This window comes from Triticum dicoccoides, chromosome 1B (genome assembly GCF_002162155.2).
Source record: "Triticum dicoccoides isolate Atlit2015 ecotype Zavitan chromosome 1B, WEW_v2.0, whole genome shotgun sequence".
Taxonomy (NCBI): Eukaryota; Viridiplantae; Streptophyta; class Magnoliopsida; order Poales; family Poaceae; genus Triticum; species Triticum dicoccoides.
Window position 1 is genome coordinate 103,876,730 of NC_041381.1, and position 13,450 is coordinate 103,890,179.

Here is a 13,450-nt window from a genome sequence, read left to right on the forward strand (position 1 = left end):
AGATTTATAGAAATGCACGAATATATACATAAATAGTTTAAATATACCTACTTAATTTTTTAAAAGATAAAAGTGAAAAAAATACTAGAAGAATGCCGGAAAAAAAGAAAGGAACTAAGTTGCAGATCGTACTACAAATGTCTGAGACACACGTGAACCTCCATAAATTTTCAATCGAAAAAAAAACCTCCATAAATTTCACCTGAAAAATATGAATATTTCGTCCCAAAAGAAAAAAGAAAAGAATGTTTGCACCTTACTCCGTGAAAATTCGGCGAGTGACAAAAGCAAATGACATCTATATCTATATCTATATCTATACTACTATATAGTGTATGAGTTTTGAATTGTAACAACATCATCAATCCTAGCTGTTGGTCTCATAAATCTAATGGTTGAGACTGAACGGATTCGCAGTGAACAGTAGCCTACACTTGCATCTGCTGGTTTCTGGAACAATCACGTCACACCTCCTCTTTTCACTTGCATCTTCTGGGTTCTGGAACAATCAAGTCACACCTCCTCTCTTCTCGCCATGTTGCATGTGCCAGTGGCAAAGAGCCGAGACAGGGGCGGAGACGAGTGAACATTTTTAGCAGGTTCTATACTGTACAACGGCTAATAACCGTAGCTAATTGCATCATTAGTCCGTACGAAAATATATTCATGGAACCAACTACACCGAATATAGAGAAGACCAATGCTGAGTGACCCATACATGTAGGTGTGGCTAACTATTGTTTTCCCCTTAAAACAATTGATCGACTGATTGATCTACGTGTGTGTTCGACTAGACTACTTAGGGCGTTTTTTGCTGCAGCCCAATGAAATGTTAAAGACCACCACAATACCAATTTTCACTAGCAGAAAACCACCATTTTATAATTCATGACATAAATCACCGTACGAATGGCAGTGGCAAAAAACACTAATGATAAATGCTAATTGCTTTAATTCTCTTCCAGTTGTCTTCAAGACATATTTTTGAAATATAGTGAAGACAATTTTCTTTGACATTACATGATTGCAAAGAAAAATGTTGTAAAGTTCACATTATCAACTTGTTCAACACTTCTGGTTTTATAGCTCAAATTAAGTTAACGGAAATGTAACATTCTTTTATAGTTTTAGAAATATATTTTGATAATTTGTCATCAATGCTATCGTGAGACCTAACATATCCTGATGTTCCGTAACTTTTGTGAACATTGACTTTTCGCCTCCCTCATATCTAAATCCTGGCTCTGCCCTTGGCCGAGTACGAAAGATGTATTGTCTGGGAGGATAAACAAAAGCTAATAATTATTGGGTTCCACCACGTAAATCTTCATTTTTTTTCCTATGGAAATTTTTGGGTGTCACTAGGCCATACGCGTTGTATCATGCCAATTACCAATTTTTTATTACTTCATTTGTGCATGCATACACCAATAATATTTATTTTTGCTCTAAACTCATTGCAAAGTACCATATGTTTTTATTTCTTTTACTAGAATCATAGGAACAATACTGTTAAGACGTGCATTGCACGTGTGTACATACTAGTACGAAGTAGTACTCCACTGCAACCCTACTCTCCACAGTAAAATAAAGAGAAGCTAGATAACTTTTCCAGAAACGTATGCACTGCAACCCCACCCTTCCCAAGGGATTTTGGCCGGTCGCACTGAATGTGTTCTTTTTAGCTGGACCAAGCCAGTACTTGGAGTCGTGTTATAACCTTTTTTGTGTTTAAAAATTAAAAAGGGTCACATAACCTGGAGTACGATTTAACTGTTGTAAAAAGAAGAAATGACGCACCCCTCTCCAGGATATTTTGCGGGCAGTTGGCCCAGGTAGGTAGCGGTACCAGTCACATTCACATTTTTCTAAGCTAAGACAGAGATTCTACTAATACCAGAAACATAGAAGAAACTAAAGGCATGCTTCACGTTCTAATGCTCACTGTCTAAGATTTCAGATGATACATATTAGGCCATGAAAGTGGACGTGCCATTTGTTGGATCGGAGCTCACACGTAAAACTAAGGGAATAAGAAATGTGCAATGAATACAACACTTCATATTTGAGATGTTAATTTATGAAAATTATATACCATCAAATGAACAATCATCAACATGAGTAAATTAAATATTTGTACCCGACATGAACGTATTAAAATATATTTGTATTATAATATTATAAATATTTGGCTACAACTCTGAAATTCATATTTGAAACATGCTAGAATTAATTTATTTTGCGACAAATTCAATAAAGAGTTTGTACGGTTAAAACTACTCTTAACATTTATTTGAAATGTTATAACAGCCACATCTTGATACTGAGTTGTCCACGATAAAATTAAATTGTGTCATCTTATTTACATTCACCTAAACACATTTTTGTATAACTCATAAAACTCTATTACACTATTATAACCCGAAATTTCTTCCATCATATATCTCTTGATAGTGTCGGAACATTTACTGTATTCTGAAGGTATTCAAGTTATGTAATATGTATTTATTCCAAAAAATTCCAAAATAGTTCATATTGATATGTAAAAATGTAAACTACAACCAAGGTCCTAAAATTATTTAAGGTTCAACTGGGTCCTATAAGAATGAAAATGTACATCTAAATTATAAAAGTAGGTAAGTGGTCATTGCAGGCCCTAACTTGGTCTGATTTGTCCACGTGCATGTTGAGATAGGTGCCATCGTCAGATGTATTATGCAAAAAATACGCATTGCACCTCGCCTGTATTTCGACCATTAGGTATGAATGGTGAGCAATATAGAAAACAATGTAAATGTCTCTATGCACGCACATAACTAATATGTAACATCCATTGGGGTGCAATACTGGAGCGTCACACTTGAGGGCCAATGAACCAGAGCACCTAGCGAGGGAAATTTGACATTAGAATGTGGATTTCTTAAAATTGCAATGCGGCATTAGACTTCTAGACGTGTTGAGTATTTTAAGATAAGCATTACAAATTAAAATGATGGATTACTAGGGTGTCGTCTTTATATGTTAGCGACTAGCGTGCAAAGCATGTGCAACTTACTAGTCTATGTACAATACATGAGTTGCCTGGCATATGCATTATGTCGAACCATCAGATGAGATTTTGCAAGAGGTGGACAAGAGCATCAGTGTAGTTCTCCGCGAGCTTCACCAGCGTCCCGGCCACCGCATCCGCCGCGCCCTCCAGCGCCTCCGTGAGCGCCTTCGCCGCCTCCTCACTGCCGTCCCGCGCTGCCTCCATGAGCTCCACAACCGTAGACGCTGCGAACTCGGTCGTGCCGGCCACCACGCTCCAAAGCGACTCGAGAAATGCCGAGACGACGGCCACCGCCACGTCCCAGATTAGGTTGAACACGAACTCGACCGCCGCTTCAAGCACGCCCTTGGTTGCGTCGAGCGCCGCATCTGCCGCCTGCCCCGGCAGCCTGACCAGGTCCACGGCGGCGACGACGAGGAGAGCCAGGCCCCGGAAGAGCACTAGGGCGGCAAGCTCCAGGCAGGAGCCTAGAAGCCACAGAGCTAGTCTTACGAGCACGACGAGTGCCATGCATGCACTTACTAGTAGCACAAACAAATGTGGAGTGTCCCAAGTTTTGATTTGGTGGCCCTATGATGAGTACAATTTTTGTGTTGCTTGGAGTGCATGCCATGCAAGGAGAGGCGTCCAGGATGGGTGTTCCGTTCCTTGTAAGGTTTTCTTTGAGAGCCTAGCCTCTTTTATGAGTTGAGGTGGTACCAACTCGTTGCTTCTAAGGTTAACTATGATTGTTGCTTATATTTCGGTGCTTCAAATTCCATTTTCATGTGGCACATGTGTATAAGCTATCTTGAAAAGCCCCAAAATTCCATACACTTGCGTGCTCTCACGCATCATTTTATTTAAACGGAGGCAAAAACTTTGCTTCATTTCATTGTTGATTAAAAGGCAAAAACTTCACTTCATTTCATTGATTAAGAAGAGGATTTTTAGCAATAGTCAACACCCGCTCGCCATGAAGAAAACAAAAACACAAACCATTATTGCACAACTTCAATAACCCACAGTTTGGCAAAACCTGGCGATGGAGGTGGTCAGATGTCCAAATTTTATTTTGAAAGATTAGCCACACGAAGAATTTGACTTTTGGGGACGAGTAATTGTTCCAAACTGCTGGTTTCATGATCGTCGGGTGAGCCCCTCAATCTGAGCCTTTTACATTGATTTCAACTCATTGCTTCTAAGGTTTACTACGATTGTTGCTTAAATTTCGGTGCTTGAAATTCCATTTTCATGTGGTATAAGCTATCTTGAAAAGCCCCAATTTTTCATAAATATGCGTGCTCTCACGCAACGTTTTATTTAAACCGAGGCAATTTGCTTTGTTTCATTGATTAAGAGGCAAAAGCTTTACTTCATTTCATTGATTAAGAAGAGGTTTTTTAGCAATATTCAACACCCACTCGCCAGTGGGGAAAACAAAAACAAAAGCCACTACTCTTGCAACATGATTAATCTCAAATACGTTGCCTGGTAATGCTCCACGTGAAGCCGTGTTATTTACAGTGACGATAATAGTTGAGTGCAAAAAGTAGACATTCTAAAAAATCCGGGCATTTCTGTCATTCCAGATTTCCCGGGAGATGAGCATTAGCAAGGACATCAACGCTTTTAAACTGAACCTTGCACACTGATTCCGATGAGTAGGAGCCCGAGACAATGAGCTTCCAAAGTATGGCATCCGGAGAGTATTTAACAAAAAACTACCACATTTCGTGGAACTGTGCCTACAAACTACCACTTCACAAATTTGTGCCGGAAATTACCACTTTTTCACTAATCGTTTACTAAAAACTACCATGTCGGGAAAATGGTCGATTCACCTCTTCTAAACGCCTTTCTGATAGGATGGGCCCACCTGTTAGGATCAATCTTCTTCCTCCTCCTCCCTCTCTCTCTTTCTGGCATTTCCTCAAACACCTCATGTGCACTTCGTGCTCTTCTCAATGGCGACGCCCCGGCGAAGCATGCGATGGCGGCCAGCAGATGGATGCCCAGCGTCCTGGACGACGAGGTCGCTGAGCCTCACCACCTGGCTGCTCCCGGTCACCAGAGCCTTCCTCTCCTCCATCTCCTCCTCTGGTGCCAGCGCGCGCACACACAGGCAGCCGCAGCCGGCGCCGGCTCCCACGCACGCGGCGAAGCAGTCCAGCACCCTGCCCCCATGCGCCATAGCCGCAGCCTCGCCTCTGGCCTCTCTCAGACTCGCCGCAGCCTCGCCATTAAGTTGGCCTCTCTCCTTTTCACGGATTAATGGCAGGAGCTAGTCATGTCCGCCGTCGTGCCCGGGCTTGAGCTCAGCCATGGTCGCGCCCGGCCGCGCTTGCTGCTCCTGCTACTCCTTGCGGCCCGCGCCGGCTGCTCCCTGCTACTCCTTGTCACCCGCGCGCGGTCTCGAGCTCAGCCATGGTCGCGCACGCACGCTTTGCTGCTCCTGCTACTCCTCGCCGGCCGCTCCCTGCTGCTCCCTGTCGCTCGCGCCTGCTGCTGCTCCTGGCCTTGCCGGCCGGCGCCAAGGGGTGCTCCGCCGTCGTGCTCCGGGGTGCATCACCGCGCTCCGGCCAGAGGAGCGCTGCCGCGTGCAATGGAGGGGCGCACCGCCGCCCTGCTGGAGGTCGTGCTCCGAACAGAGGGGGAGAAGGATGAGGAGGGTCGGCCGGGGGTTGGATGGGCCAGCCACCGAGCTGCCCGTGCTCTCGCTTGCCGGCAACTACCTCGCCGGCGAGCTCCCAGCCATGGGGCACGAAGACGAGGTGTTTGTTGAAATGCCTAAGAGAGATATAGGAGGAGCAAGAAGATAGACACTGACGTGTGGGACCAACTAGTCAGAAACGCGTTTAAAAGAGTCGAATCGGGCTCTTTTCAGACTTGATAGTTTTTAGTCAAGGATTAGTAAGAAAATGGTAGTTTTCGGCACAAATTTGTAAAGTGATAGTTTGTAGGCACTGTTTCATGAATTATGGTAGTTTTTTGTTAAATACTCGGCATCCGGGACTTCATTATTTAGGTGTACCTCATTAAGAATATCCCAAAGGGAGAAAAATTCCATGATGTGCTTCACATTCAAACCCACTGATATGTCAATCTTGTTGGTCCATTCATCGCCCATAAGGGCCTCGATGATGGTTATGTTCTTAAGCTTAAACTACTTAAAAATTGAGGGAGCTATCTCTTTAGGCTTCACCAATTAAGTCATGACGCATGCAAAATTTTGTCAACCTCCTGTCTCTAATTGTGATGGTACATAATGCACTTGTAAAAATGATCCATGTCGACTACTCCCTCCGTTCCTAAATATAAGTCTTTGGAGAGATTCCATTATGAATCACATACGGAGCAAAATGAGTGAATCTATATTTTAAAATGCATCTAGATACATCTGTATGTGGTCTATAGTGGAATCTTTACAAAGACTTATATTTAGAAACGTAGGGAGTACATTACACAGAGTTCCCATGCCAACCCACACCGGTTTTGTCTGCTCAAGCCACGACCACCTAAGATGGAGGGCCCTCACAAATTTTTTAATGTCGTGGATCTCCAACTCCCCAAAGTTTGTTGGATGGCAAACAAGATTCCATTTGACTTTGAATTGCCCTCTCAAATCCTTGTCTGAACCAACCGTAGAAAAGATCTTAGAAAATTATGATGGCTTTGGTTGTTCCCTTAGGAAGGACGAGCATAGTTAGGTGGTAAAATATTGCCCAATGACGATGGAGTCCACAATAATGCAACACCTGACAATTATAAAATACTTCATCAACCACCCAATAAACTTTTTCACGATTTTTCCAATCAGGAAATGAAAGTACTCCATGCACCATGTAAACGTAAACGGTAGCCCCAAGTATCGCATTGTAAATGTTGTAGTTATAGCTGGGAACAACTCCATGATCATAGGAAGATCAATGTCCACACATCGAATAAACACAACTAAACTTTTGTATGAATTGGTCTCGAGGCTCGTGGCCACACCGAAGTTTCTCAATAAAGCTGCAAGTATTGCTTAACCGGTGCCACAAAGACGACCACATTGTCAACATACAAGTATGAAAGCAAGGTCACCTTCCGTCGATGGTGTTCCGCAAAGTACCCGAACAACTGTACAATAACTTGCGTCGATTTGTATGACAGTGGGACGTAACTTCAAGTTACAAGAACTTGCGTCGATTTGTATGACAGTGGGACATAACTTCAAGTTATCAGATGGAGACAGAGGACTTCAATGTGGAGTTGCTGAATTTCAAGGTGGTTGATCTCGATGGAATGTCTTAGATCGAATCTAATCTAGACTAAAACTAGGGCTTCAATTCCGTTGTATTGGCGCTTGAAGTAGAAGCTGCCCCTTTTCCTTTGGTCTTGAGGCTTATTTATAGCTTATCTTGGCCCGCCAGGCTCCTTCGTGTTTTGATCCCTGATAATCCCATTGTCATAGCACTTTTCAAAGATGAAGGTAGTATGGAGTCTTAAACACACAAGGGGCTAGGGTACTGCTCCAAAATACTTTGCGTTCAGCCGCACTGCACATTCGCTTTCCCAAACTGCAGCGAAATGAAAAGGATAGCTGGGTCTCAAATCAAGAAACAAACTGCCATATATGTACACAGAAATTCTCTCAGAAACGCCGAATCAAGAAACCAGGTCAACTAACTCCCCGCGGCATCAGTCAGCTCGTCTGACTGCATGCATCATAGGGGAGCACTGACGATATCAATACTTTTGCACTCTCCAGCTGCTGCCTTGAACCTTCATCGTCAATTCGGCCATCCTCCTTGCAATGCCTGTCGATCTCAAAGAAGCTCTCGCGCAGAGAATCATGAGTGAGCTGCAGGTTCTTAGAGGCTGACGAGCTGCTGCTGCTGCTGCTCCCAAGCAGCTTGTCACAAACAAAACGTGCCAAGCCTAAGACGATGCCATGCTCCGCTCTCTGCAGCGCCAACTGGAGGTTGGAAAGCAAAATGCCACCCACAGGATCCAGGATTTTAGGGCTTCCTTTCCTCAGCAAGGTCACCATCATTTCTGCTAGCTTTCTGGATGACGGTGACTCCTCATGCTCGTTGCCCTGCTCGCTCTGATCATCCTCCCTAGGTTCCTCAGCCTCAAACAGCTCATTTTTGGCCAGAGCAGCAACCCACAGTGGCAAGTCAGAGTCACCCAAGTTGCACGTCTTGTTAGCCATCTCACTTTCTGGCCCAATCAACCAGCGGCATCCAAGACCCAATATCAGGACTGGCAGCCACTGTTTTACAGCTGAAACTAATGTGAGAGCAAATCTCGGACCTGCAAATGATTCGGCAGCAGGTACAAGATCAAGAAGATTATTGGCAAGGAGGAAGGTCTCCTCTGGGGGACTCGATGACTCGGTTGAGCTTGCTAGCACCAAATGAAGCAGCTTGGCTGCGTAAGTGAAGGAGCTTCGTGTAAGGATCAGTATGTCTTTCAGATCGTCCCCATTGAAAGACGAGCCCTCACTGTGCCTTTTCATGGCTGACGCTGCATATTTTGCGTAAGATGATGCAAATCCCACACATCTTACTTTACTCTCATTGACCAGCTTGATGGTTGTCGTATCAACAATGAACTTAAGAATTGAAGTGCCAAGCACAATCACATTTATTGTGCCTTCTGCTGGACTTCCTGCACAAGATGCTATCAGAACATCAGATAATCAGTTGAGTTGACAAATAAAGAAAAAAGTCCATTTTACTACCCTGAAGAAAGTTGGTGGTTCACATAGACCCCTGATCTTTATTTCTGCTCCTTTCACCCCCTAAACAATCCCATACCGGGCAAAATCAGTCCCTGGGTGGTTTGACTTGACAGATTGCTGACGTGGCAATGGTCAATGGGCGGTTTTGACCTATGGGTGGGTCTCCCTCGTCAGGCTGGGCTGAGACAGAGGAGCTCCTCCCGAGCCTCCCGAGCAGCTTGCCTCCCCGAGCACCGCGCCCGACCCCGCCGCCACTGGCTGACGCCGACGATCGCCGGAGTTCCAAGCTGCTGCCCCAAGCCCCTGCCTCTCCTTCCTCCCTTCCCTTTCCTCTCCCTTCTCTCTTTTCCCGGCTCAGGTACAGGTCACGCGTTGCCACAAGCTCGCCGGCGGGCCATCTTCACGCCTCCGCCGGACATCGGATCCGGCCGGAACCAGACCAGATGGGCCCGCTAACCCTGAATCTGGCCGCCCCCCTCGCCTCCCTCCTCAACCTGCATCGCTGCAGCACCGCCGCCGCTGCCCTGCTACCTCCTGCGGTTGGGCAGCCGCCGCCACAAGCTCGCCGTCGTGCCGTGTTCACAACCCCGCCGGACTTTGGATCCGGCCGAAACCAGACCAAATGGGGTTGCCATCCCTGGATTTGGCCGCCCCCACGCTCCCAAGCCGCCTGCATCGCTGCGGCGCCGCGCCGCTGCCCTGCTATCTCCTGCGCGAGGAGAGGGACAACGATGCCCAACGGCTGGGCCCCCCCACCCACCTGACGAGGGAGGCCCACTCGTAGGTCAAACGCGCTGTTGACCATCGCCACGTCAGCAGTCAGTCGATTCAAACCACCCAGGGACTGACTGTGCCCGGTATAGGATTGTTTAGGGGGTGAAGGGAGCAAAAATAAAGATCAGGGGGTTACGTGAACCACCAACTTTCTTCAGGGTAGTAAAATGGACTTTTTTCACAAATAAAGGATTCGATTTAAAGAGGGTTACCACATAACGAGTTTGTATGGGTTTGATAAAGCCATACCTTCAGGTGTGACATGCTGCTGATGTTCATGTTCTGCAGATTTCTTGTTCTTGTTCAATGTTGACGTTGTGTCAGTGGAAACAGTAACAGATCCATTTACAAATCTGTCATAGCAACTCAGCAGATGGTCCAGTGACTGGTTGACAATTGTCGACTGACACAAGATGAAAGTTACAATTAGACTGGCAAAATATTATATACAAATACTGAGTAACATTCACATAGATGATAGATCTATGGAAAGCTATCTAAGATAACAGTAGTGCAATCAACAAATCATGGTTTTGTTCCTACTGATGCCTACCAGATAAGTACGCTTTATCAACAAGATAATAGATGTGGTGGCACTGCACGAATGGACTCACCTCAGAGCAGCTCATGTATGTTTGATCAACATCCTGAAGAGCACTATATGTAGCCAAACTCAAATAAGCAAACACTGGAGAGAGGTCTAGAGATTCAAAATGTAGGCATTGCTCAATGTACACTTGAGAAATGACCTTCAGAGAAGAAAATGCAATTTCTGCATAAGATCGCAGAAAAGCAGCTCTCATTTCCTCTGCTTTTAGTATTTCATTGAGCTGCCATGCTGCTCCCCCTACAGCAGTAAGTTCTTCATTACTCAGGATTGCTGATGTGGATGACCTATTTCCATCCACATCGTCAGACCTTGCTGGCGTTTTCTTAAGCGACTTCCCTTTCTTCCTCTTTGTAGATGCCACAGGGCATGATGGAGGTTCAAGTCCATACATCCCAGAAAAATAAGAGGCTTTAGATTGCAAAATATTAGTCAGTTCTTCAAACATTTCATCAGAACGGCCACTCAAATGTACCAGCTTATGCGCTGCCAGCAATGCTTCTTGACATTCTTCCTGCTTGGAAGTCACAGCAGCATTCACAATTATGTTCATGCATTCGATATGTAACACACATAGATCATCAGGGGATACCGCTGGCACCATGCTGAGAACAGCAGCCTGGGCACCATCAGAAACTGCAGTTTCAAAAAGCAGCTTCAGTTTAGCATTTGGAAAGTACTCTCTCAAAGCAACCAAACTAGAGCCTTCATCAGATAAGCTTTTTATTAGTTTGGCGGAAGCAATAACAAGACCATCAGTCTGCGCTGAGTTCAATCCTGATGGTGACAATGCCAGAGTAATAGAGACTTTGATAAATTCAAGAAGAGACCGCGGGGATGATCCTTCAGACAGAGCAAATTCACAAAACCTTGCTCCAGCTGCCGGCGATCTCTTTATGAGTGCAATGCAGCGAGCACATGCTTCTTTCAAAGGCAACTTAGATGGAAAGTAAGAAGGAATGAGAAGCTCTGTGATTTTTTTAGCAACACGGGGATGATCATCTGCAAGTGAAGATAATAGAGTACCCAAACCAACAACCTGAACAGAAAAGTGTGTATTAAAATCCTACCCAGAAATATCCAAATATACACTGGCCTATGTGCTCAAATTGAAAATTCTGTAAATGCAAAGGTCAGTTGGGCTACAGTGTAAACCAAGATATGCATGCGATAACTATGTACCATACCTTATTGTACTGGAAAGATCGAAGATCACGAATAGCTAACAGGAGATCTACAGCAGCAGCTCTGACAGATAAAGCAGGATCAGAAACCATATCGCTTAATCTTGGAAGTAGCACTTTCAGTATGTCATGACTTTGTGGATTGTCAAGCAAGTATATCAGACCATTCAGTGTTGATAGGCGAACTTCGTTGCAAGAATCTTTGGACATGTCATCAACAATTTTACTCAATTTTTTTGAAATGGTTGGCGATGGAACAACTTCCCAAAACTGGTTAAGAATACGGCAAATTCCTTCAACTGTGATTGCCCGTATTTCTGGGCAGTCATCCATGAGAAGTTTGTCTAGAAGGAAGAACTGCTTCTCTAACAGAGGATCATTGACATCCTTTGTCACATCTGGGTCTTCAAGGGGAAATAAATCCAGTAGAAGAAGTAAAGCATTACGGCGAACATTAGAGTTTGCAACCTGCCACAAAGTAGACGTTTGATATGACCATAAGAATGTCTAAACTTAAAGTGTTCCATACCTACTATTTCTTGACAAATACATGTTAAAAGTGAAACGGGAGAAGTGATTACGACTTCCTGAGTACAAACTAAACTTGAAGTAATCCATTGAATTTAGTAAACTTGGCCAATGTTCTAAAAAGATGACAGGTTGTAATGTTTCTCTGATACGTAGAGCATCAACAGTAATGACCAGCTATGCAGCTTTGGGAGTGTGGATGGGTTATTTGAAGGCAACAGTATACATGATATTCTACCTATATAGAATCAGATACTGTTCAGTATGTTAATCAAATGTTCATATGCCTTGCTATTTTAGACATGAATAAATTCCAGTAGGCAAACTGTTAGCTAGAGTATCACGGTACTGACAAATTTCATTTTGTCAAGAAACCTGATCATTGTGTACACTTTCCCTTGTGAGAAGATTTGCAAGCTAACATGAGATACAAACACTAAGAGGCTAAGATATCATGTTACAAAGTTGTGTGAAATTGTGGATGCTTTTCAAGTTTACAGTCATGTGACGAGTCAAACCTTTTGTTTGTTTGTTATGTCAGCAAGTACTTTGAAGCTCTGCTAACACTACTAGGACCAGGCATTTTAGCATAGCCCACTGTCTGACTCTGACATTCTTACACCTTTCCTAAGAGAACCATTGTAGTATTATAATTCATCACCAAATCACTTGAATTGTGATTTCATCAACATCAGAGCAAGCATTTTTCAAGTGATTATTAGTATTATTATACATACTCGCTTCCCTCAGGTACCAATTCCAATTCGTATCAACACTAGCCACATATAGTTCCACCACCCATAGAGAAGAGCAAGACTATGCACGCACCTGCAATGACCGGAACAGCACAGGCTCGGACAGGCTGAACACCAACTTTTCAACTCCAGCCACTGCCTTCTGCTCGACGAACGCCCAAAGTATCCTCCTGGCAGCCTTGGCCACCTCCTTGTCAGCGGCATGGACTGCTGCCTCGACCATCCCCTGCAGAAACCCTTCCCCAATCTCCCCTCTGACCCACCCTCCGTCCTTCCACGCTCTGAACACCACCTCGCCGTAGGCGACCACGGCCGCCCGCCTCCCTCGCATCATCCCCACCTGGGCCCTTATGAACTCCAGCCCCTCCCTGGCGAGCCCCTCGCTGACCCCGAGCACCAGCGCGAGGAGCTTCCTCCCTTCCTCGGCCTTGAGGAAGTGGGGCGACACGAAGCAGCGCAGCAGGAGCACCTTGAAGTCCGAAATGCTCTCATCGGTGTAGTCGAGCAGATGCAACGCTTCGCGGAGGGCGAAGAGGCGGCGGAGGAGCGGCCTGGCATTGGAGCCGGAGGTGAGCGCCTGGGAGAAGAGGTAAGGCAGGGTCTGGGCGACGAGCGCGTCGCGCCCTGGAGCCCCGGCGCTCCAGGCGAGCTCGAAGCAGGAGGCGGCGAGCGCGGCGACGGGCGGGTCCTCGGTGGCGAGGAGCGCCAGGCGGTCATGGAGGAGCGCGAGCGGGCGGAGAAGGTCGTCCCATCGCGGCGGGTGGGAGAGGTGGGTGAGGAGGAGGTGGAGGAGGACGGCGGCGGGGGCGGCGGCGCGGGGGGAGACGGAGCCGGGGTCCG

At 45.5% G+C, this 13,450-nt stretch overlaps 2 protein-coding genes across 2 annotated transcripts in view; both read right to left on the reverse strand.

Moving 5' to 3' along the window:
* Positions 1-2,680: 2,680 nt before the first annotated feature.
* Positions 2,681-3,591, reverse strand: LOC119302134. The gene has a single exon (XM_037579166.1). The coding sequence runs from the start codon at positions 3,560-3,562 to the stop codon at positions 3,107-3,109; it is 456 nt and encodes a 151-aa protein (XP_037435063.1). The 5' UTR covers positions 3,563-3,591; the 3' UTR covers positions 2,681-3,106.
* A 3,286-nt stretch (positions 3,592-6,877) lies between these two features.
* Positions 6,878-13,450, reverse strand: part of LOC119350199 — a 7,128-nt gene continuing 555 nt past the window's right edge. Inside the window, exons 2-6 of the mRNA XM_037618144.1 lie at positions 12,684-13,448; positions 11,331-11,795; positions 10,151-11,182; positions 9,786-9,939; positions 6,878-8,689 (exon numbers count right to left, since the gene is read on the reverse strand). Of these exons, the coding sequence (XP_037474041.1) occupies positions 7,719-8,689; positions 9,786-9,939; positions 10,151-11,182; positions 11,331-11,795; positions 12,684-13,448 (3,387 nt within the window). The 3' untranslated portion in view covers positions 6,878-7,718. The remainder of the gene's footprint in view (positions 8,690-9,785; positions 9,940-10,150; positions 11,183-11,330; positions 11,796-12,683; positions 13,449-13,450) is intronic.